This window comes from Dendrobates tinctorius, unplaced genomic scaffold, assembly GCF_039654945.1.
Source record: "Dendrobates tinctorius isolate UK_male_01 unplaced genomic scaffold, ASM3965494v1 ptg000229l, whole genome shotgun sequence".
In the NCBI taxonomy this organism is placed as follows: Eukaryota; Metazoa; Chordata; class Amphibia; order Anura; family Dendrobatidae; genus Dendrobates; species Dendrobates tinctorius.
In genome coordinates this window covers 634,710-660,706 of record NW_027361896.1, presented here as the reverse complement: position 1 = coordinate 660,706, position 25,997 = coordinate 634,710, and the positions used below count along the sequence as shown (strand labels likewise).

The 25,997-nt window shown below is 49.2% G+C and overlaps 1 protein-coding gene across 1 annotated transcript; it reads right to left on the bottom strand.

The window, feature by feature from the left end:
* Window positions 1-24,966, bottom strand: LOC141059637 (uncharacterized). Its single transcript, XM_073555715.1, has 3 exons — window positions 22,747-24,966; window positions 1,139-1,223; window positions 1-919 (listed from the first exon to the last, which is right to left on the bottom strand). The coding sequence occupies exon 1, from the start codon at window positions 24,151-24,153 to the stop codon at window positions 23,053-23,055; it is 1,101 nt and encodes a 366-aa protein (XP_073411816.1). The 5' UTR covers window positions 24,154-24,966; the 3' UTR covers window positions 1-919; window positions 1,139-1,223; window positions 22,747-23,052.
* Between the last annotated feature and the right edge of the window lie 1,031 nt (window positions 24,967-25,997).

Genomic DNA, 25,997 nt, shown 5'->3' with positions numbered 1-25,997 from the left:
CTACCTTCTTACATTATGACATTTTATGGTATTGTATTATGTCCTATTTGTCTGGTTTTTCTTTTATTGTGTAATTAATAAAAACTTTTTAAGTCTTTATAATTTGGACTGTAATTTGGTTTATTCATAAGCTGAGAAGGTTTCTATTGTCTTTCATGAATATCCATAAATGCTATATAGTGAGTGTTTCTCATTGGTTGTTGGCTCATAAAATTGTGTAGAACCACACAGACCTTCACCACCTCATCCTCTGTTTCCAGTTTCAGATTAATGGCTGTGGTTAAAATGCGCCATCTAGAGACAAGTATACCAAAAGCACACTCTACAGTTCTTCGGGCCCTGGTCAGTCTGTAATTAAAAATTCTTTTGTTGTGGTCCAAGTCCCGGCTGGAGTAGGGTTTGAGGAAGTTTTGGCACATCTGGAATGCCTCATCCCCAACCATTACAAAGGGCTGGGGAGGACCTTTGGTGTTGGGAAGAGGATATGGCATGGGGAAATTGAACTGGTTGCCATACAACCTCCGGCCCATGTCCAAGATCTTAAAAGCCTGGGAGTAATTCCCATGCCCAAATGCACCAATGTCCACTGCAACAAACTTACAGTCTGCATCAGAAATGGCCATGAGCACTGTAGAGAAGTACTTTTTGTAATTATAGTACTCTGATTCAGTTCTTTTTGGTTTTATAATCTGGATGTGTTACCCATCCACCGCACCCAAACAGTTGGGGAAATTGCAGACTGTCCAGAATCTTTCTGCATTTTCAATCCACTTTTCCACGGTGGGGAGGGGCAGAAATTCAGGACAAAGAACGCCCCACAAAGCCCGGCAGGTGTCCGCAACTATTCCAGACAAGGTGGAGATTCCAAGCCGGCAATGGAAGTGCAGTGAAGAGAGGGTCCTCTCCAGTAGCTAGGAATCTGGGAAACAGAGAAACAGCAAAAATTAATAATATTTGTGTATCTGGAATTTTTACACCACCAAAAAATAAAAGGCATAAACAAATATGCAGCCTTTTCTTTACTACATGGCATAAAAATAATGCTGCAGTCTTTGGTTAAGTACATGGAAGAACAATAATTCATAGTACATCTGAGAGAATAAAATTAGGCAGGCATTGTTTTTTCAATACTGCGTACCGTAAGGTGACCAGGAGCCGTTCCTCAGGAGGAATTGCACAATGGAGATGTGTGTCCTGTCTCCGGATGGCATCTTGGACACGACCTAGCAAATACATGAAGCTTTGTTAGGACATCCGTGTGTAATCAGTAAATTTATCTGGGTTTGCCTGGAGCTCGCTGTAGAGGGTGTGGTACGCTCCACGGCTCTCCCGGAGTTCAACAATCGGATGTATCCACAAACGCCGCCGCTGCCGTCTTCGCTGTCTCTCTCTCTCTCTCTCCCTTTGTTGATGGCAAGCAACTGCATAAGCCTGAGCCATGCTGATGTCCAGATCAAAGTTGAAGTAAAAAGTCTTCCAGCGCAGATCCATGTTGTCAATACAAGCGTTTGTATGCGTTTGTCACGCGTTTGATGTGCGCACCAAACACAGCGCAGAAAAACGCAAAGTGTGAAACTAGCTTTAAGCATAAACCCCATCGGACGCCCACCACCTTAAGCATAAGCACATATCGGACTCAACTCCCAGCATAAAACCCTCATTGGACATCCACCCCCCGCATAAAATCTCATTGGGCATCCACCCCTCCCCAGCATAAACCCTCATCGGACGACCACCCCTGACCCCACCCCCAGCATAAACCCCATCGGACGTCCTCCCCCCTTAAGCATAAAAGCCCATGGGACGTCCACCCCCTCCCAGCATAAACCCCCGTCGGTCGTCTAACCCCCATCGGTAACCCCCCCCCCCCCCAAGCATAAACCTCCACCAGATGGCCCCTCTTCCCCAAACAAAAAGCCCTACCAGTCAAGCGCCTACCCCAAAATCAATCCCCCCTTTCAAGTCACAACAGATGCAGACAGGCCCGCCCCAAGCATAGGCCCCGTTGCCCAAGCATCAAGTCCCCAAGACACTCAGACACCACAATTGTGCATTAAATCCCCCCCCCGTCCCGTGAGCCTTGTGGGTCCCCGGGGGAGGGTTAATGCACGCTTGTGAGGTCTGGTTGGGCTCTGCAGTAGACCCCCAAGGAGCCCACTAGACCACAAAAGCATGCATTAACCCCCTCCCCGTGAGCCCAACCAGCCACACAAGCGTGCATTAAACCCTCGTGCTTGTGGGGTCTGGTGGGCTTCTGGGGGGGTTAATGCACACTTGGGGGGGGTCTGGTTGGCTCCTGGGGTGGGTTGATATAGGGTCCATCCAGACTCCACAAGCGTGCATTAATCCCCCCCGACCTCAACCAGACCCCGTAAGCAGGCATTAACCCCCCCAGACACCAAAAAGACCCTGTAAGCTCCACGACACTGACACTAGTTTCTACAATGCCACTCTTGCATCAGCCATCGACTCGGTCGCCCCTGTTATGCATAACAGAGTGCGACGAATCAATAGACAACCCTAGCACAATAACATCACTAAAAAGCTTTGTCAAGCACCCAGAATTGCAGAACGGTGCTGGAAGAAAACGCATTTGCATGACTACTTCACTGCACTTAAACACTCACATTCAAATCTGCCCTCACCTCTGCTAAATAGGCCTACTTTACATCCATTTTATCTTCCTTATCCCACAACCCCAAACAGTTGTTCAATACTTTTAACTCCCTCTGCCCACCACTACCACCTCCGACTTCCCTAATCTCTTCAGAGGACTTTGCCGCACACTTCAAAAACAAGATAGACCAAACATGGCAAGTATTTATTGCTCAACCACCACAATCCCTTTGCATGCCAGACCAAAGCCCAAACCCCATAACCTCCCTATCTAACATCACTGAAGGGGAGCTTGCTCATCTTCTCTCTAAATCACACCTCACCACTTGTGCACTTGACCCTATCCCATCCCACCTCCTCCCCAACATCACCACCACTCTTATCCCATCCCTACCTCTTCAACCTATCACTAACTTCTGGTACCTTCCCTTCTGCTTTCAAACATGCCACAATCACACCTATCCTTAAAAAAGCCAACCCTCGACCCAACAGCGCTGCTCCCATTCGTTTCTAAACTCCTGGAGAAGCACATCTACGCTGAACTTTCCTCCCACCTCTTTCATCTTGCTCTTTGACAATCTAGTTTCTGTCCCCATCATTCCACTGAGACAGCCCTAACCAAAATTACCAACGACCTACTTACAGCCAAAGCCAACAGAAAATACTCTATACTCCTCCTTCTAGACCTGTCCTCTGCTTTTGACACAGTTGACCACTGCCTCCTACAGATCCTCTCCTTTGGCATCAAATACCTTGCCCTATTCTGGATCTCCTCATACCTTTCCAACCGCACATTCAGCGTCTCCCACACTATCTCCTCATCCCTCCCTGTCTCTGTTGGAGTTCCCCAAGGCTCTGTTCTAGGACCCCTACTCTTAATCTATACACTTGGCTTGGGGCAACTCAAAGTCCCATGGATTCCAGTACCACCTTTATGCCGATGATAATCAGATCTACCGCTCTGGCCCAGATGTCACCTCTCTGCTGTCCAGAATCCCGAAGCGTCCATCAGCCATATCCTCCTTCTCTCGCTTCCTTAAACTCAATGTGGACAAATCTGAACTGATCATCTTTCCCCTACCTCACAGATCTTCCTTACCCGACCTATGTATAACAATTGACGACATCACGGTTTCCCCAGTACCAGAGGTCTGCTGCCTCGGAGTAACCCTTGACTCTGCCCTGTCCTTCAAACCGAACATTCAAGCTCTCTCCAACCTCCTGCTCAAAAATATTTCCAGAATCCGTCCCTTCCTCAACCCTCATTCTACTAAAATGCTTGTACATGCCCTAATCCCAACACATCCAACTATCAACCACATTCGGATCCTGAAAATCCATCTCTTCAGGAAAGATTACAGCCTGCAATGATCCCCGCTGCCTCCTCACTACTGGAGCTACCGCCTCACCATCACTGGAGCTGCTGCAACCCCCCAACCAACTGTATCCTTCCCCACCATCCTGTAGAATGTAAGCCCGAAAGGGCAGGGTCCTCTCTCCCCTCTATATTTGTCTGTGATTGTTAGTTTGGTAACCGTAAGTGATATCTGTAATTTGTATGTAACCCCTTCTCATGTACAGCACCATGGAACCAATGGTGCTATATAAATAAAAAAAAATTTGTATATATATATATATATATATATATATATATATATATATATACACACACACACACACTAGCTGAAGAGCCCGGCACTGCCCGGGCATAGTAACTAACTGTGGTTAGTTATAGCAAATTATAATTATCCTCCATCCCATAGTCCCGTGCCCATATACCCATCATACATATCCACGATCCCATAGTCCCATGCCCATATACCCATCATACATATTCTCGATCCCATAGTCCCATGCCCATATACCCATCATACATATTCTCCATCCCATAGTCCCATGCCCATATACCCATCATACATATTCGCCATCCCATAGTCGAGTGCCCATATACCCATCACACATCCATCTCAGTCCCATGCCCATATACCCATCATACATATCCTCCATCCCATAGTCCCATCATATATATTCTCAATCCCATAGTCCCATGCCCATATACCCATCATACATATTCGCCATCCCATAGTCGAGTGCCCATATACCCATCACACATCCTTCATCTCAGTCCCATGCCCATATACCCATCATACATATCCTCCATCCCATAGTCCCATGCCCATATACTCATCATACATATCCTCCATCCCATAGTCCCGTGCCCATATACCCATCATACATATCCGCCATCCCATAGTCGAGTGCCCATATACCCATCACACATCCTTCATCTCATAGTCCCGTGCCTATATACATATCCGCCATCCCATAGTCGAGTGCCCATATACCCATCACACATCCTCCATCCCATAGTCCTGTGCCCATATACATATCCGCCATCCCATAGTTCCGTGCCCATATACCCACACATCCTCCATCCCATAGGCCCGTGCCCATATACCCACACATCCTCCATCCCATAGGCCCGTGCCCATATACCCATCATACATATCCGCCATCCCATAGTCGAGTGCCCATATACCCATCACACATCCTTCATCGCATAGTCACATGCCCATATAACCATCATACATATCCTCCATCCCATACTCCCGTGCCCATATACCCATCACACATCCTCCATCTCATAGTCCCGTGCCCATATACCCGTCATACAAATCCACCATCCCATAGTCCAGTGCCCATATACCCATCATACATATCCTCCATCCCATAGTCGAGTGCCCATATACCCATCACACATCCTCCATCCCATAGTCCCATGCCCATATACCCATCATACATATTCGCCATCTCATAGTCCCGTGCCCATATACCCATCATACATATCCGCATCACATATCCGCCATCCCATAGTCCCATGCCCATATACCCATCATATATCCGCCATCCCATAGTCCCATGCCCATATACCCATCACACATCCTTCATCTCATAGTCCCATGCCCATATACCCATCATACATATCCGCCATCTCATAGTCCCGTGCCCATATCGCCATACATATCCTCCATCCCATAGTCCAGTGCCCATATACATATCCGCCATCCCATAGTCCCGTGCCCATATACCCATCATACATATCCGCCATCCCATAGTCCCGTGCCCATATACCCATCATACATATCCTCCATCCCATAGTCCCGTGCCCATATACCCATCATACATATCCTCCATCCCATAGACCCGTGCCCATATGCCCATCATACATATTCGCCATCCCATAGTCGAGTGCCCATATACCCATTACACATCCTCCATCCCATAGTCAACCATTATGACATCATAATGAGCGGCGGCGGGGCTTGCAACCTATGATGACATCAGCGTCGCCATGGCAACCATTGTGACATCATAATGAGGGGCGGGGCTTGATACGCACACACTGCTTCCCCATTATGCAAATAGGGGCATTATGACATAATGAGGGGCAGGGCTTGACACGCACACACTCCCCCCCCCCCCCGAGTATGTAGATAGGGGCAAAATTGTTTGGTGAACTGGAATGCGAGGGGTTAAAATTTCACCTCACAACATAGCTTAGGACGCTCTCGGGGTCCAGACGTGTGACTGTACCAAAGTTTGAGGCTGTAGCTGCGACAGTGTGGATGCCTATCCCGGACATACACACCTTGAGCTTTATATATTAGATTTGCCTTAAATTGTAATCCACTTCCATCTGGATGTCCCCGAATCCCACAATCCATTGCACCGGAAGTACGCCAACCGCCATATTGGAATACCCGAGTGATGGGTATTCCAATATGGCACCCGCTGGTGATACCAGGCCCTTCTACAGTACCACCAGCGGGACACCAAAGGGGCCCCCCTCCCTGCCGCTGCCTGCCCACCTCAGTCACAGTCGGCAGGAAAGACTGCTGCTTGCAGCCTGTGCTAGAGATGGGGTGCCGGCTGGCTGCTGCTTGACCCGCCGCCGGACTCGCCGCTGCCTGCCCACCATGTACACACACACAGACACACACACACACACACACACACACAGTACAGACCAAAAGTTTGGACACACCTTCTCATTTAAAGAGTTTTCTTTATTTTCATGACTATGAAAATTGTAGATTCATTCTGAAGGCATCAAAACTTTGAATTAACACATGTGGAATTATATTATTAACAAAAAAGTGTGAAACAACTGAAAATATGTCTTATATTCTAGGTTCTTCAAAGTAGCCACCTTTTGCTTTGATTTCTGCTTTGCACACTCTTGGCATTCTCTTGATGAGCTTCAAGAGGTAGTCACCAGAAATGGTTTTCACTTCACAGGTGTGCCCTGTCAGGTTTAATAAGTGGGATTTCTTGCCTTATAAATGGGGTTGGGACCATCAGTTGTGTTGTGCAGAAGTCTGGTGGATACACAGCTGATAGTCCTACTGAATAGACTGTTAGAATTTGCATTATGGCAAGAAAAAAGCAGCTAAGTAAAGAAAAACGAGTGGCCATCATTACTTTAAGAAATGAAGGTCAGTCAGTCCGAAAAATTGGGAAAACTTTGAAACTGTCCCCAAGTGCAGTGGCAAAAACCATCAAGCGCTACAAAGAAACTGGCTCACATGAGGACCGCCCCAGGAAAGGAAGACCAAGAGTCACCTCTGTTGCAGAGGATAAGTTCATCCGAGTCACCAGTCTCAGAAATCGCAGGTTAACAGCAGCTCAGATTAGAGACCAGTTCGATGCCACACAGAGTTCTAGCAGCAGACACATCTCTACAACAACTGTTAAAAGGAGACTTTGTGCAGCAGGCCTTCATAGTAAAATAGCTGCTAGGAAACCACTGCTAAGGACAGGCAACAAGCAGAAGAGACTTGTTTGGGCTAAAGAACACAAGGAATGGACATTAGACCAGTGGAAATCTGTGCTTTGGTCTGACGAGTCCAAATTTGAGATCTTTGGTTCCAACCACTGTGTCTTTGTGCGACGCAGAAAAGGTGAACGGATGGACTCTACATGCCTGGTTCCCACCATGAAGCATGGAGGAGTAGGTGTGATGGTGTGGGGGTGCTTTGCTGGTGACACTGTTGGGGATTTATTCAAAATTGAAGGCATACTGAAACAGCATGGCTACCACAGCATCTTGCAGCGCCATGCTATTCCATCCGGTTTGCGTTTATTTGGACCATCATTTATTTTTCAACAGGACAATGATCCCAAACACACCACCAGGCTGTGTAAGGGCTATTTGACCAAGAAGGAGAGTGATGGGGTGCTACACCAGATTACCTGGCCTCCACAGTCACCAGTAAGTGCAAACATATATTCCCATTAAAATATCAATTTTAATAGATATTGGCTAAAAATTCACCAACCCAGTGTAACAAATAACACAAGCCAAAAATAACCTGTCCAAAATCCCTACGATAGCCTACTATCGTTTCCTGACAGTGGAGGTTGGCACCCTAAAGAGATACGGTTATTTGGTGCCCCCACTCCACGGCGGCTATCCCAGACTGACCCTATTAGCCCCTGATGATCTATAGGTGTGAAAATAATGGGCATAGTAAAGGGATGAAGGATAGAACTTAAAGGGAATCTGTCACCCCTTTTTTGAGATATCATATAAAGATATCATTCAATTGTGTGTCACATAAGGATTCTCTTAGTACTTCTGCTTCCCCCTGACCCTGCACCTTTCATGCACCTTTTTTATATCGGTTCAGATGTATGTAAACTGCCACAGTCCGGTCCGCTGGGCGGGGCTTATTCACCTGCCGCCCCCCCGTCTTGCTCTACACAAGAAGAAATACGTAGAGCAAGACAGGGAGGGGGAGAGCAGTTGAATAAGCACAGCTCAAAAAAGGGGTGACCAATTCCCTTTAAATAAGAATAGACAGATTATGTAACCCTAATATACAACAGTCAAAGACAATGCTCCTTGTCTCACAATACAGTACAATGCCTTATAATCACATATCAGCCATTAGACAGTGTGCATTTTATACAAGTAGCACACAAAAAACAGGGTCACAACAATTACAATTATTAAAATCTCCCCACTGGGACAAAAAGACCTGACTGCATATCAGGAAACCAAAAAGCAAGGTTCACATATTAATCATCAGGAACAGCTAGATTTATGCATAATAGTTCCAGATAAAAACAAATATAAGTATATATAACGGGGCACAAAGCCCCTACTTAGCTCCAGCCTCAACGCGTTTCTCTGTCTTTGTGGTTCATCAGGAGGCTTTAACCGCTTCCCGACCGCCCACAGTAGTTAAACGTCGGCGCTAGCTGGGCTTTGTGCAGCGCCGACGTTTGTCTACGGTGGGTGGTCTCACAGCTCTCAGGACCCCCAGGAGGTTGCAATTCCTGTGCAGAGCCATTGCTCTGACAGGTGACATCGGGACCTGATTAGATCAGCTTCTAATGGTGTTAACCCTTTGCTATCTTCTAGATGCCGCAATCGTGGCATTTAGAAGATAGCAGGAGGAGACCCCTGCTATTTTTACCTTTCAGCCGCCCCCCCCCCCCAGTCAGATCAGCGTTGCCTGTCAGCCGGAGGTCACATGAAGTCCTCTGGCTCTGGCAAGCTACAGTGGCTTGTTAGGCTCAGCCTGCAGCTGAGTCTAACAAGGATCTCCCTCTGCAGCACTGACAGGTCCTCTTGCAAATGCAGTGCATGTGTATTGCATTGTAAGAGACCAGTGATCTGACAAATGAAAATTGAAGTCTCATACAGGGACTAAGTAAAATAGCTGCATCTTCTCAGCCCCTTCCTGCCCCGCTTGCGCCTGTCAGCCCTCGCTCGCGCCTGACAGCCCGCACCTGACAGCCCCGTCCTGCAGTAGAAAGTTTTTCACCAAACACTCGCACATACACACTATAATAAAGTTTTACACACGCACACACCACACACACACAATGTCCCGCTCATCCCAGTCACAAAGGGTCTACTCAGTTGAGGAGGCATATGAAATTATTGCCTCCGAAACTGATAGTGAGGAGGACCCCACCTTTCTCTATACCTCCCACTCTTCCTCTTCCAGCGACATAGACTTGCCACCACCAAGATGTCGCAGGACGAGAAATCGTCCGGAGCCCAGGGAGGAAGAGTCGGAGGCCTTAGAGGAAGAGTCGGGTAACTTGGAGGAAGTCCCACAGTCAAATGTGAGTTTCCCCCAACCTAGTGCTAGTCACGCCCAACCTAGCACTAGTGCTCCCTCCTGGACCCCCGTCCCTGAAAATTTTGCGCCACTACCTGATGTAGTGTGTCAGGTTGGTATGTGTGGTGTAGTGTACATCAGGTTGGTGTGTGTGGCCTAGTGTACATCAGGTTGGTGAGTATGTGTGCTGTACTCTACACTAGGGTGACCGCAAAAAATCGATGTCGGAACCCACAAAACGATTCCCCTTTCCAGATATTGAGATAGCCAAAATTTGAGCTCGATCAAACGACGTTAACCCGTGCCGCTCGTCGCTCAAAGTTTGAAAAAATCCAAATTGAGGTATTTTAAGATTTAGGTATTTTGCATAGTCTGTTAGACTATAACGAATGTGACAACAACATTGCAGAAATAGCCCTGACCAAATTTTCGAACCATTTGTGGTATTTGAATGCAGAGTTGGTGGGATTATTGTTTTTTGATCCCACCATTACAGACAATGAAAAGTTGTTAATGGCTAATAAATTGCTCAGTAGCACAGATGAACCAATTGCCAATTAGAAAAAAAAAAAAAATATTCCCCCAAATAAATCAATTTTTTAGAAATAAAAGTACACATATTAGGTATCGCCGCGTCCCTAACGACCCACCCTATAAAACTGTCCCATTAGTTAACCCCTTTAGCGAACCCCTTAAAAAATAAAAAACGAAGCAAAAAATGATTTATCATATCGCCAAACAAAAAGTGTAATAACGCGCGATCAAAAAGACGCATATAAATATCCATGGTACCGCTGAAAACATCATCTTGTCCCGCAAAAAACGAGCCACGACACAGCATCATTCGCAAAAAAATAAAAAAGTTATAGCTCGCAGAATAAAGCGATGCAAAAATAATTATTTCTTATATAAAATAGTTTTCATTGCATAAAAGCGCCAAAACATAAAAAAACGACCTAAATGAGGCATCGCTGTAACCGTACTGACCCGAAGAATAAAAGCGCTTTATCAATTTTATCGCACGCGGAACGGTGTAAACGCACTCCCCCAAAAGAAATTCATGAAACGCTGGTTTTTGTTCATTGTGCGTCCCAAAAATCGGAATAAAAAGCGATCAAAAAATGTCACGTGCCCGAAAATGGTACCAATAAAAACGTCAACTTGTCCCGCAAAAAATAAGACCTCACATGACTCGGTGGGTCAAAATACGGAAAAATTAGAGCTCTCAATATGTGGTGATGCAAAAACTATTTTTACAATAAAAAGCGTCTTTTAGCGTGCGACAGCCGCCAAACATAAAAACCGCCATAAATAGCAAATCAAACCCCCCGTTATCACCCCCTTAGTTAGGGAAAAATAATAAAATTTAAAAAATGTATTTATTTCCATTTTTCCATTAGGGTTAGGGCTAGGGTTAGGGCTAGGGTAGGGTTAGGGCTGAGATTAGGGTTAGGGGGGTGTTGGGGTTCGGGTTGGAGTTAGAATTGGGAGTTTCCACTGTTTGGGCACATCAGGGGCTCTCCAAATGCAACATGGCGTCTGATCTCAATTCCAGCCAATTCTGAGTTGAAAAAGTCAAATGGTGCTCCTTCCCTTCCAAGCTCTGCCATGCGCCCAAACAGTGTTTTACCCCCACATGTAGGGTATCAGCCTACTCAGGTCAAATTGCAAAGCAATTTTTGGGGTCCAATTTCTCCTGTTACCCTTAGGTAAATAAAAAATTGGGGGCAAAAATATAATTTTTGTGGAAAAAAATGATTTTTTTATTTTCACGCCCGAGCGTTATAAACTTCTGTGAAGCACTTGGGGGTTCAAAGTGCTCACCACACATCTAGATAAGTTCCGTGGGGGGCCTAGTGTCGAAAACGGGGTCACTTGTGGGGAGTTTCAATAGTTTAGGTACATCAGGGGCTCTCCAAATGCACATGACACCCACAGACCATTCCAAGACAAGTCTGCATTCCAAAATGTCACTGCTTCCCTTCCGAGCCCCGACGTGTGTCCATACAGTAGTTTTCTCCCACATATGGGATGTCAGCGTACTCATGACAAATTGGCCAACAACTTTTGGGGTCCAATTTCTCCTGTTACCCTTGGGAAAATGAAAAAATTGGGGACTAATTGATCATGTTTGTGGAAAAAATACGATTTTTTTTATTTTCATGCCCGGGCAATATAAACTTCTGTGAAGCCCTTGGGGGTTCAAAGTGCTCACCACACATCTAGATAAGTTCCTTAGGGGGTCTCGTTTCCAAAATGGGGTCATTTGTGGGGGTTTCCACTGTTTAGGTACATTAGGGGCTCTCCAAAGGCAACATGACACCCGCAGACCATTCCATCAAAGTCTGCATTCCAAAACGTCACTACTTCCCTTCCGAGCCCTGACGTGTGTCCATACAGTAGTTTTCTCCCACATATGGGGTATCAGCATACTCAGGACAAATTGGACAACAACTTTTGGGGTCCAATTTCTCCTGGTACCCTTGGGAAAATAAAAAAATGGTGACTAAAAGATCATGTTTGTGGAAAAAATACGAATTTTTTATTTTTACGCCCGGGCGTTATAAACTTCTGTGAAGCACTGGGGGGTTCAAAGTGCTCACCACACATCTAGATAAGTTCCTTAGGGGGTCTCGTTTCCAAAATGGTGTCATTTGTGGGGGGTTTCCACTGTTTTGGTACATCAGGGGTTTTCCAATCGCGACATGATGTCCGATCTCAATTCCAGCCAAAAACGTCAAATGGCGCTGCTTCCCTTCCGAGCTCTACCATGCGCCCAAATAGTGGTTTACCCCCACATGTGGGGTATCAGCGTACTAAGGACAAATTGCACAATAACTTTTAGGGTCCTGTTACCCTTGGGAAAATAAAAATTGGGGTGAAAAGATCATTTTTGTGGAAAAAATATGATTTTTTAATTGTACCGCTGTACGTTATAAACTTCTGTAAAGCCCTTGTGGGTTCAAAGTTCTCACCACATATCTAGATAAGTTCCTTGGGGGGGTCTAGTTTCCAAAATGGGGTCACTTGTAGGGGGTTTCCACTGTTTAGGTACATCAGGAACTCTCCAAACGTGACATGGCGTCCGATCTGAATTCCAGCCAATTTTGCATTGAAAAAGTCAAACGGCGCTGCTTCCATTCTGAGCTCTGCCATGCGCCGAAACAGTCGTTCCCCCCACATATCAGGTATCAGCGTACTCAGGACAAATTGCACAATAACTTTTGCAGTCCAATTTCTCCTGTTACCCTTGGTAAAATAAAAAAAATTGAACCTGAAGTATTTTTTTTGTGAAAAAAAGTTAGTTGTTCATTTTTTTTTAAATATTCAAAAAAATTCCTGTGACGCACCTAAAGGGTTAATAAACTTCTTGAATGTGGTTTTGAGCACCTTAAGGGGTGCAGTTTTTAGAATGGTGTCACTTTTGGGTATTTTCTATCATATAGACCCCTCAAAGTGACCTCAAATGTGATGTGGTCCTAAAAATAAAATGGTGTTGTAAAAATGAGAAATCGCTGGTCAACTTTTAACCCTTATAACTTTCTAACAAAAAAAAATGTTGGTTCCAAAATTGTGCTGATGTAAAGTAAACATGTGGGAAATGTTAGTTATCAAGTTTTTTGTGTGGTGTATCTCTGTGATTTAAGGGCATAAAAATTCAAAGTTGGAAAATGGCGAAATTTTCAAAATTTTCGCCAAATTTCCGTTTTTCTCACAAATAAACGCAAGTTATTTGAATGAAATTTTACCACTAACATGAAGTACAATATGTCACGAGAAAACAATGTCAGAATCACCAGGATCCATGGAAGCGTTCCAGAGTTATGACCTCATAAAGGTCAGAATTGTAAAAATTGGCCCGGTCATGAACGTGCAAACCACCCTTGGGGGTGAAGGGGTTAACCCAAACTTAACCGGGTGTTATTATATTTCAGACATTCCTTAGTTAAAATTCACTCCCCAATATGCCACGCGCCCCATTCCCCTAGGTGCGTCTATATAGCATGTGAAGAAAACGGTAATTAGACCTACCGGTAATTGTGTTTCCAGGAATCCATCCTGACAGAACACTGGTGGACGTCTTTCTCATCCGCAGTGGGACAGGAAACCACGAGAGTTCAAAAGGATCCTCCCCCTACCATCCCTCAGTGATCTCACAAAGTAACACATCTGGATGGATGCAAACAGTCTTTATTTACACCAACATTCTTCATACACATGTTACATCACAGTTGTATGGAAAGTATTATCGGGAGGGACCTAACAGTGCTGTCAGGATGGATTCCTGGAAACACAATTACCAGTAGGTCTAATTACCGTTTTCCAGGTCACCACCTGACAGCACACTGGAGTAGTACCAAAGTATATTGGTCCTAGGGTGGGACTACTGCATGGAGTACGTTTCTCCCAAAAGTAAGCTGTGTGGATGCTATGTCTAGTTTATAGTGCTTGGAGAAAGTACTAAGACTGGTCCAAGACGCTGCCCTGCAGATCTGTTCTGCCGAGGCTCCCCCCCCTTTCTGCCCATGAAGCAGCCATGGCCCTGGTTGAGTGGGCTCTAAGGTTCCCTGGGGGAATCTGACCCTGTGATCTGTATGCTATGCTAATAGTGGATCTAATCCACCTTGCTATTGTTGATTTTGACGCCTTCTTCCCCTTGTTGGGGCCTCTGTATTGGACGAAGAGGTTGCTATCCTGCCTCCAGGGTCTGGTTGCGTCCAGGTACCCGAGTACAGTTTCCCTTACGTCCAAATTATGGTAGGTTCTTTCCCTGCTATTCTTGGGAGACAGGAAAAAGGAAGGGAGTACTACTTCCTGGTTCATGTTAGAGTTTGAGATAACTTTGGGCAGGAAAGCCGGGTCGAGTCTTAAGACTAAACACCTGTAAATAGGGGTCTTGGGTTGATAAGGCCTGCAGTTCTAACCTTTTGGCTGAGGTGACTGCCACTAGAAAGGCTGTTTTGAGGGAGAGGGAGAGGGAGAGATTACCGATATTTATCTCAGCCCCTAGCTGATATGGTTGTTTGCATAGCGTATTGAGGACTAGGTTAAGGTCCCAGGGTGGTATGCTCTTCCTAATTAGGGGTTTAAGCCTTTTCACCGCTCTCGAGAACCGTGCTACCCATGGGTGTGATGATAGAGCTGTGTCATAGAACACGCTCAAGGCTGCTATCTGCACTCTCAGAGTGCTGGGCCTAAGGCCCTATCTGAACCCTTCCTGCAAGAAATCAAGTATCTTCGGGATGTTGGGCTGGTCAGTTCCGACTGTCGCCTCTCCACAAAAGCTGCAGAACTTTTTCCAGATCTTGTTATATATCGCCGCTGTCACGGGTTTCCTGCTGGCTTGTAAGGTGGAAATAACTTCGTCCGATAGACCTCTTGCTCTTAGGACCTGCCGTTCAGGATCCAGGCTGACAACTGGAAAGCCTCTGGTCTTTGATGTAGGACCGGGCCCTGATGGAGGAGGTCTTCTCTTCTTGGCAGGAGAATGGGTTCCTCATCCGCCAATTTCCTGAGTAGGGGAAACCAACTTCTTCTTGGCCAGTTGGGAACCACCAGTATGACCCTGGCTCTGTCCTCGCAGATTTTTCTGAGGACCCGTGAAACGAGGGCTAGGTGCGGGAAGGCGTACAACAGACCGCTGCTCCAGGATTGTGATAGAGCATCTATTCCCGCCAGATCTCCCAGGGGGTTCAGGGAGTAGAAGGTCCTGAGCTTTGTATTCCATTTGTCCGCGAACAGGTCTATTGTCGGTTGTCCCCAACGATCGCACAGGCTGCTGAACACTTCGTCGTTGAGCTCCCAGCCTGTCGCAGTTATCCTTTTCCTGCTGAGGAAGTCTGCGATCTGGTTCCGGGAGCCCTCCAAATGCACAGCTGAGATTGAGAGGACCTCCTTTTCTGCCCATCTGAAAATCTGATCCGCTAAGCCCTGAAGTGCTGGGTGTCTTGGTCCGCCCTGGTGACAGAGAAAGGCCACTGTTGTGGTATTGTCTGACATAATTTTTACGTGTCTGTTCTTCACGTGAGACCCGGCGACGAGCAGTACTTTCTTGACTGCATGCAATTGTCTGACGTTGGAGGACCTGTTGCTGTCCTCCGAACTCCATCGCCCCTGGTAGTACCTCCCTGCGACATGTCCGCCCCAGCCGAATAGACTCGCATCCGTTGTTACTACAACCTCTGGAGACTGAACCCATGAGCCCCCCCTCTTTAGGTTTCTCGGAATGGTCCACCACAATAGCGATCTTCTGGCTCGGGGGGGGGGGTCAACAGTATCTTGCTGTCCAGTGAACTCTGCCTTCTGTCCCAGGACGCTAGGACTGTGCGTTGCAGGTCGCGGGAGTGGAACTGACTCCATCTGACACAGGAAATGCATGACGTCATCAGCCCCAGGACTCTCATGGCGTCCTTGATCGATACCCGATTCTTTGAGAATTGCCGGATCTTCTTTGGCATCATGGTCTGCTTTTCGGTTGATAGATAAGACATTCTTCTTTCAGAGTCTAGCATGACCCCCAGGAATTTTATTTTGGGCTTGGGTACAAGATCTGACTTCAACCAATTTACGATCCATTATAAACTCTGCAGCGTGGAGATCAAAGACTGACAGTCGGCTCTGAGCTGGGCTGCCGAATCGGCTATAATTAGGAAGTCGTTTAGATACCGGACCACCAAGATGTTCCGGTCCCTTAAGTAGGCCATTACCTCTATCATTATTTTTGTGAAGACTCTCGGGGCTGACGCAAGGCCGAAGGGTAGGCAGCGAAATGGATAATGGTAAATCGTGCCGTCCCTTTCGACCGCGAATCTGAGGTACTTTTGGTAATCCGGGTGGATAGGGACATGATAATACGCGTTTTTAGATCTAGCGTGCACATTACTGCTCCCTTCCCCAGGAGTGGAATCGTAGATCTTATTGATTCCATTTTGAAGCGTCTGTATGTTACCCATTTGTTTAGGGGTTTGAGGTTTATTATGGTTCTGTTTTCCCCCGAGGGTTTTTTTTTTATTGCGAAGAGGCCTGAGTAGTGTCGTCTGCTTTCTTCCTGGGTGGGAACCGGAGCAATCGCTCCCATGAGTAGGAGATCCTGAATGTCCAACCACATGGGGGAAGCGGAACTGAGACGCGAATTGGTGACTAAAAACCAGTTCGGGGGCAGGGAGTTGAGTTCTATCTTGTACCCCTGAGAAATGACCTGTAGTACCCAGGGGCTGGAGGTAATTTTCTGCCACTCTCCCGCAAACTTGAGCAATCGCCCCCCTACTCTGGTGGCGTCATTTTTTTCGGGAGCTGGACCCAGGGCCGGAAAAGATGTTATCTCTGTTCCTATTTCTACCCTCGCCCCCTTTGGGGTAGCTCCATCGACCCGACTTGCCCTTCCCCCTGTAGTCAGTTCTCTGGTTGTAACGGGGTCTACGAAAGGGCAGATATCTCTTACGCTTCTCTTCAGGGAACCCCTTTTCATCTGATGCTTTTTCCAGGATGTCATCGAGCACGGGCCCGAAGACCCTGCCCCCCGAGAAGGGAACTGAGCACAGTTTATTTTTTGATTGCATGTCACCCCCCCAACTTTTAAGCCAGATAGCCCTTCTGGCTGTGTTGGACAAGGCCTGGCTCCTGGCCGTGAACCTAACCGATTCTGCCGAGGCGTCGGCCAAAAACCCAGTAGCTAACTTAAGTAAAGGGAGGGACTTCAGAATGGTTTCCCTCAGAGATCTATCTGACAGATGCTCCTCCAGGTCATCTATCCATAGATGCATGGAGCGTGCTACTGACGTTGCAGCTATATTCGTTTTTATGACCGCTGCTGAGCTTTCCTAGGCCCTTTTTAAGAGCCCATCTGCCTTCCGATCTAAGGGTTCCTTCAAGCTTGAGGAATCCTCGAACGGAATTGCAGTCTTCTTTGACACCTTTGCTACAGGGATGTCTATCTTGGGGACCTCCTCCCAGACTTTGACCTCTTCCGGGTCAAACGGCAGATGTAACCTAAAGTCTCTGGGGATAGTTAACCTTTTTTCTGCCTCCTCCCATTCCTCCAGTATCATTGCCCGTATGTGGGCATTTACTGAGAAGACCATTGAAGTCTGGGAGCGCAACCCTCCAAACATTTCGTCCTGAATTGAGAGGGAAGGAGGGGGTTCCTCGATCTGCATAGTTTGCCGTACCGCCCATAATAGTTCGTCTGTATCCCTAGACGAAAACAGATATTTCCTTCCCCTTTCCGGGTGCTCTCTGATCTGCTCCTCCTCTGCGTCTGACTCGGACAGAATGTCTTCAGACGACATATCCGATTCCCTCTGTCTCTTCCTGGATAAGTGGGGATTTGCCTGCGAGGTCTGGGAAGTGGCTAGACCGGATACCGAGGGCTGTACTTCCACCCTGATTATCGCTCTCATGTTAGACATGAAAGTATCCTGCTCCTCCCCTACTATACGCTTTGCACAAGCGCCACAGAGGGTCTTTTGCCACGTGTCCTTTAGCTTCTTAGAGCAAACCAGACACTTCTTATCCTTCCGCTTAGGGTCCTCTCAGAGATGGAAGCTCCCCCCTAGAACATATAAAATACAGGTTCTGTGGGGTCTATTATTATGGGCTCTGCAGTGACCTCTTCAGAGGTTACTCACGTGACCCTGGCTCTCTGCTCCCGTCTCTGTCTTCTGGTCCTCCATTGGTAATGGTGGAGATCGCCGCTGTCTGTTGGCCACTGTGGAGACACAGACCTGTAAGTGGTGATGGGTCTCCTCCCTGGCTCCCCGGAGCAGAGCCTGCGTACCACCTTGTTTGCGCTGATGTTCCGTTCCTACGGACGCCTGCCCACTTCCCTGGTGGGCCTATACAGCTGCGGTTTGTGGTACCGGGCGGTCACTGACAGCGGGCTTTGTGGCGACGCGACCGGAAGTGACGCGTCCCCGCTGATGACGCGACCGGAAGTGATGCGTCCCCGCTGATGACGCGACCCCAGGCCTGCGAAACGCGTTCCTGCTGGATGTAACGCGCCAGTTCGTCATGCGCACCCCGGCCTGAGCTTCTGGATGGGGGTGACTGCTGCGGCGCCCTCGGCCTTCTTCTCCTCTATGTCGCGCGCCTGCTGTATGCCTCTGACTCCGGGCACGGCAGGTGTCGGTGAGCCGCTTGTGGGCTTAGTCGGCTCCCAGAGGCGGTCTGGCGGTGGTGGCGTCCAGAGTCGAGAGCCCCCGTCAGGAGGAAACGACTCTGCATCCGGGAGCAGCGCTACACCGGAATAGCTGAGGGACCCTCTGTCGGGTGTCAGCTGCAGATCTCTTCAGGTAGGAAGGGAAAAGGCTGGGCCCCCCGATCCTGACCATCTGCATGGAACGGTCGGATATTCCTCTCGTCGTTCCTATCCGCAGTGGGACAGGAAAAACACTGAGGGATGGTAGGGGAAGGATCCTTTTGAACTCTCGTGGTTTCCTGTCCCACTGCGGATGAGAAGGACGTCCTCCAGTGTGCTGTCAGGTGGTGACCTGGAAAAACAATTTTTATGCTCACAAATTGATTTTAGGAGCATTTTCTGATGCATCCATGGACATGCGCAGAAGAGGCTTCCTGTTAGAGCCTGCCAGCGTGTAAATGAGTGCGCGTTATGCGCTCCACGCTGGACGGCATATACCTCAGCTGACGTCCTATTGGTCATGCGCTGACTCACCAGGAGGAGCTTTCTGATGGACATCTCTGCGCTCCAGGCTGGAAAGAAGACACCTCCCCGGGTGTCATAGCGGTCATGCGCAATACAGGGGAAGGCTTCCTGATAGACATCTCTCCACAGTCACCAAACCTGAACCCAATCGAGATGGTTTGGGGTGAGCTGGACCGCAGAGTGATGGCAAAAGGGCCCACAAGTGCTAAACATCTCTGGGAACTCCTTCAAGACTGTTGGAAGACCATTTCCGGTGACTACCTCTTGAAGCTCATCAAGAGAATGCCAAGAGAGTGCAAAGCAGTAATCAAAGCAAAAGGTGGCTACTTTGAAGAACCTAGAATATAAGACATATTTTCAGTTGTGTCACACTTTTTTGTGTTAATTATAAAATTCCACGTGTTAATTCATAGTTTTGATGCCTTCAGAGTGAATCTACAATTTTCAAAGTCATGAAAATAAAGAAAACTCTTTGAATGAGAAGGTGTGTCCAAACTTTTGGTCTGTACTGTACATACACACACACGTACTCACATCTCCAGCACAGGCCGCAAACCACCCTCTCTCCTGCCGGCTGTGACTGCACGGAGGTGGGTGGGCAGGCAGCTGCGAGACACACACACATGTACTCACACACTCCCCCCCCCCCCCGATGCAATAGCATTGGGCACACCTCTAGCAGTAATAATATTAAGCGTGCATTAACCCTCCCCCAACCAGACCCCGTAAGCGTGCATTATCCTTACTGGGAGCCCAAGCAGACCCCACAAGTGTGCATTAACCCCCCTGACCCCAACCAGACCCCGTAAGCGTGCATTAACCCCCCAAGCAGACCCCGTAAGTGTGCATTAACCCCCCCTCACCGCAAACAGACCCCGCAATCGTGCATTAACCCCCCTGGGAGCCCAAGCAGACCCCATAAGCGTGCATTAAGCCCTTCCGACCCCAACCAGACCCTGTAAACGCGCATTTACCCCCCGACCCCAAACAGACCCCGCAAGCGTGCATTAACCCCCCCGACCCCGTAAGCGTGCATTACCCCCCGACCCCAAACAGACTCCGCAAGCGTGCATTAACCCCCCGACCCCAAACAGACCCCGCAAGCGTGCATTAACCCCCCCACCCCAAACAGACCCCGCAAGCGTGCATTAACCCCCCCACCCCAAACAGACCCCGCAAGCGTGCATTAACCCCCCCACCCCAAACAGACCCCGCAAGCGTGCATTAACCCCCCACCCCAAACAGACCCCGCAATCGTGCATTAACCCCCCCACCCCAAACAGACCCCGCAAGCGTGCATTAATCCCCCCCACCCCAAACAGACCCCGCAAGCGTGCATTAACCCCCCGACCCCAAACAGACCCCGTAAACGTGCATTAACCCCCCGACCCCGTAAGCGTGCATTACCCCCCCGACCCCAAACAGACCCCGCAAGCGTCCATTAACCCCCCGACCCCAAACAGACCCTGCAAGCGTGCATTAACCCCCCCACCCCAAACAGACCCCGCAAGCGTGCATTAACCCCCCCACCCCAAACAGACCCCGCAAGCGTGCATTAACCCCCCCACCCCAAACAGACCCCGCAAGCGTGCATTAACCCCCCCACCCCAAACAGACCCCGCAAGCGTGCATTAACCCCCCCCACCCCAAACAGACCCCGCAAGCGTGCATTAACCCCCCACCCCAAACAGACCCCGCAAGCGTGCATTAACCCCCCCACCCCAAACAGACCCCGCAAGCGTGCATTAACCCCCCCACCCCAAACAGACCCCGCAAGCGTGCATTAACCCCCCCCACCCCAAACAGACCCCGCAAGCGTGCATTAACCCCCCACCCCAAACAGACCCCGCAAGCGTGCATTAACCCCCCCACCCCAAACAGACCCCGCAAGCGTGCATTAACCCCCCCACCCCAAACAGACCCCGCAAGCGTGCATTAACCCCCCCACCCCAAACAGACCCCGCAAGCGTGCATTAACCCCCCACCCCAAACAGACCCCGCAAGCGTGCATTAATCCCCCCCACCCCAAACAGACCCCGCAAGCGTGCATTAACCCCCCGACCCCAAACAGACCCCGTAAACGTGCATTAACCCCCCGACCCCAAACAGACCCCGTAAACATGCATTAACCCCCCGACCCCCTAAACGTGCATTTACCCCCCCCGACCCCAAACAGACCCCGTAAACGTGCATTTACCCCCCCGACCCCAAACAGACCCCGTAAACGTGCATTTACCCCCCCGACCCCAAACAAACCCCGTAATCGAGCATTAACCTCCCTGGAAGTACAAGCAGACCCCACAAGTGTCAACACAACCCCCCAACGCCAAACAGAGAACAAGCGAGCATTAACCCCCCAACTCAAACAGACCCCACAAGCGTGCATTAATCCCCCCTCCCTCCGGGAGCCCAACAGCCAGGGCCGGACTGGGACTAAAATTCAGCCCCCGGGCATTTGAAGTTACACAGGCCCACTAGTCACATGGTGACTATATAATATTTTTGTACAGTTGTAGGTTACAAGCAGTGAGAGGAGATTAACACAACTATATAACATGTAGTCACAGCTGTGCCCAGTATTTCAGCTCAGTCCTATTTATTGCTTTTAGGTACAGTACTCCTCCCAAAGCTCTGTCCCCTTTTGTACACACGGTGACAGAATTCCTGGCAGAACTGCTATCCATTGGGCAACCAGACCCCCTGGTCATAGCTGCCCCTATCATACCTCCCAACTTTTGAGGAAGGGTAAGAGGGACAAAGACTGCGCGCGCCGCTGCAAATTTTAGGCCACGCCCGGCCACACCCATTCCGCAACTAGTCACACCCATGTCCACGCCTAATCGCACCCATTTAGCACTGCTGATCACACTGACTTGTACTGAGGGCACAGTGGCTGGCATTATGGGCACACTGACTGGCACTAAGGAAGAGAGAAAACAGAGAGAGAGAGAGAAAAAAGAGAAAAAGAAAGAGGGGAAAAAAGAGAGAAAGAACAGAGAGAGACAGTGAAAGAACAGAGAGAGAAAGAAAGAGGGGAAAGAAAGAACAGAGAGAGACAGAGAAAGAATAGAGAGAGAAAGAAGTAAAGAAAAGAAAGAACAGAAAGAAAGAAAGAGAGGAAAGAAAAAGAAAGAAAGAGGGGAAAGAAAGAACAGAGAGAGAGAAAAAGAAGAAAGATTAGAGAGAAAGAAAGAACAGAGAGAGAGAGAGAGAGAGAGAGAAAGAAAATGAGGGAACGACAGAACAGAGAATGAGAAAGAACAGAGAAAGAAAGAAAAAGAGAAAGATTCTATAAAGATACTATAGCAGCCCAGCTCCCATTGTAGTGCCCACCTGAGCCTCCCGATGCAGGACATATCATGATCCGCTCACATGGCCGGCATCCCCGATTCCAAGGCGATCCTGCTGTCTGCGCTGTTGGAGGAGGACACGGTGATGGATCTGAAGCATTCCTGGTTCTGTTACAATCTCAAGAAATTATCTCATTTCCGGTCAGCTTCCAGCACATCACTTCAGGTGGAACAACACGTGTGTGTTTTAAACTGCTCCTCGGGGCTCCGCCGTGTACTCCTGTGTCCGTGGGAAAAGCCCACTTTGTACGCCTCGTACTCACGCGGCTCCGCTCCGCACCCCTCGTACTCACGCGGCTCCGCACCCCTCGTACTCACGCGGCTCCGCACCCCTCGTACTCACGCGGCTCCGCTCCGTACGCCTCGTACACACGCGGCTCCGCTCCGTACGCCTCGTACACACGCGGCTCCGCTCCGTACGCCTCGTACTCACGCGGCTCCGCTCCGTACGCCTCGTACTCACGTGGCTCCGCTCCGTACGCCTCGCACTCACGCGGCTCCGCTCCGTACACCTCGCACTCACGCGGCTCCGCTCCGTACACCTCGCACTCACGCGGCTCCGCTCCGTACACCTCGCACTCACGCGGCTCCGCTCCGTACACCTCGTACGCACGCGGCTCCGCTCCGTACACCTCGTGCACACGGCTCCGCTCCGTACACCTCGTGCACACGGCTCCGCTCCGTACACCTCGTACACACCTCGTGCACGCGGCTCCGCTCCGTACACCTCGTACACACACGGCTCCGCTCCGTACACCTCGTACACACACGGCTCCGCTCCGTACACCTCGTACACACACGGCTCCGCTCCGTACACCTCGTACACACACGGCTCCGCTCCGTACACCTCGTACACACACGGCTCCGCTCCGTACACCTCGTACACACACGGCTCCGCTCCGTACACCTCGTACACACACGGCTCCGCTCCGTACACCTCGTACACACACGGCTCCGCTCCGTACACCTCGTGCTCGCGGCTCCGCTCCGTACACCTCGTGCACGCGGCTCCGCTCCGTACACCTCGTGCACGCGGCTCCGCTCCGTACACCCCGTGCACGCGGCTCCGCTCCGTACACCTCGTGCACGCGGCTCCGCTCCGTACACCTCGTGCACGCGGCTCTGTTCCGTACACCTCATACGCACATGGCTCTGCTCTGTACACCTCGTACAAGCGGCTCTGTTCCATACACCTCATACGCACACGGCTCTGCTCCGTACACCTCGTACACGCGGCTCCGCTCCGTACACCTCGTACACACACGGCTCCGCTCCATACACCTCGTACACACATGGCTCCACTCAGTACACCCCATACACATACAGCTCTGCTACATCTACCCTGTAAACCCCTCCTGACCCCACACATACTAATCTCATCCAGCACCATGACAACAGCCAACAGCACAGCAGAGTCTTGCAGACACCAAGAGGCAAGGCTGTGCGCACAGGACCTGTGATGAGGTCACAGAAGGGGCGGAGTCAGGGGTCACATGATCAGGGGTCTGGACAAAGGCTCCTGATCGTGTGACCCCTTGACTCCTCCCCTCCTGTGACCTCATCACAGGTCCTGCAAACAGAGAAGGCAAGCGACACTGTGAGGGTTGAGCCTAGACTGTATGGGCTCCTTCCAGGTCCTAACTGCAGCCCATACAGTCTAGCCGGCTCACTGGTGAAGATGCTAGACTGTATGGGCTCCTTCCAGGTCCTGACTGGAGCCCATACAGTCTAGCCGGCTCACTACTGAAGATGCTAGACTGTATGGGCTCCTTCCAGGTCCTGACTGCAGCCCATACAGTCTAGCCGGTTCACTACTGAACATGCTAGACTGTATGGGCTCCTTCCAGGTGCCTGACTGCAGCCTATACAGTCTAGCCGGCTCACTGGTGAAGATGCTAGACTGTATGGGCTACTTCCAGGTGCCTGATTGCAGCCCATACAGTCTAGCCGACTCACTGGTGAAGATGCTAGACTGTGTATGGGCTCCTTCCAGGTCCTGACTGCAGCCCATACAGTCTAGCCGGCTCACTACTGAACATGCTAGACTGTATGGGCTCCTTCCAGGTGCCTGACTGCAGCCTATACAGTCTAGCCGGCTCACTGGTGAAGATGCTAGACTGTATGGGCTACTTCCAGGTGCCAGATTGCAGCCCATACAGTCTAGCCGACTCACTGGTGAAGATGCTAGACTGTATGGGCTCCTTCCAGGTCCTGACTGCAGCCCATACAGTCTAGCCGGCTCACTACTGAAGATGCTAGACTGTATGGGCTCCTTCCAGGTCCTGACTGCAGCCCATACAGTCTAGCCGGCTCACTGGTGAAGATGCTAGACTGTATGGGCTCCTTCCAGGTATATTTTCTTGAAGATAGCAGACATTATGGGCTGCTGCCTGGCCCTGACTGCAGCCCATACATGACACTAGAATGTATGTGCTCCTTCAAGGTATAAATTATTAAAGCCAGCCGAATATATAGGCTCCTTCCAGGTCCTAACTGCAGCCCATACAGTCTAGCCGGTTCACTACTGAAGATGCTAGACTGTATGGGCTTCTTCCAGGTATATTTTCTTGAAGATAGCAGACATTATGGGCTGCTGCTTGGCCCTGACTGCAGCCCATACATGACCCTAGAATGTATGTGCTCCTTCAAGGTATAAATTATTAAAGCCAGCCGAATATATAGGCTCCTTCCAGGTCCTAACTGCAGCCCATACAGTCTAGCCGGTTCACTACTGAAGATGCTAGACTGTATGGGCTCCTTCCAGGTATATTTTCTTGAAGATAGCAGACATTATGGGCTGCTGCCTGGCCCTGACTGCAGCCCATACATGACCCTAGAATGTATGTGCTCCTTCAAGGTATAAATTATTAAAGCCAGCCGAATATATAGGCTCCTTCCAGGTCCTAACTGCAGCCCATACAGTCTAGCAGGTTCACTACTGAAGATGCTAGACTGTATGGGCTCCTTCCAGGTATATTTTCTTGAAGATAGCAGACATTATGGGCTGCTGCCTGGCCCTGATTGCAGCCTATACATGACACTAGAATGTATGTGCTCCTTCAAGGTATAAATTTATTAAAGCCAGCCGAATATATAGGCTCCTTCCAGGTCCTAACTGCAGCCCATACAGTCTAGCTGGCTCACTACTGAAGATGCTAGACTGTATGGGCTCCTTCCAGGTATATATTACTGTAGATATAGACTGTACAGGCTCCTGTCAGGTATATATTATTG

Bases quoted from the DNA above. Each gene is read 5' to 3' on its own strand.
- LOC141059637 (XM_073555715.1), bottom strand. From the start codon at position 24,153: ATGGTGCTGGATGAGATTAGTATGTGTGGGGTCAGGAGGGGTTTACAG.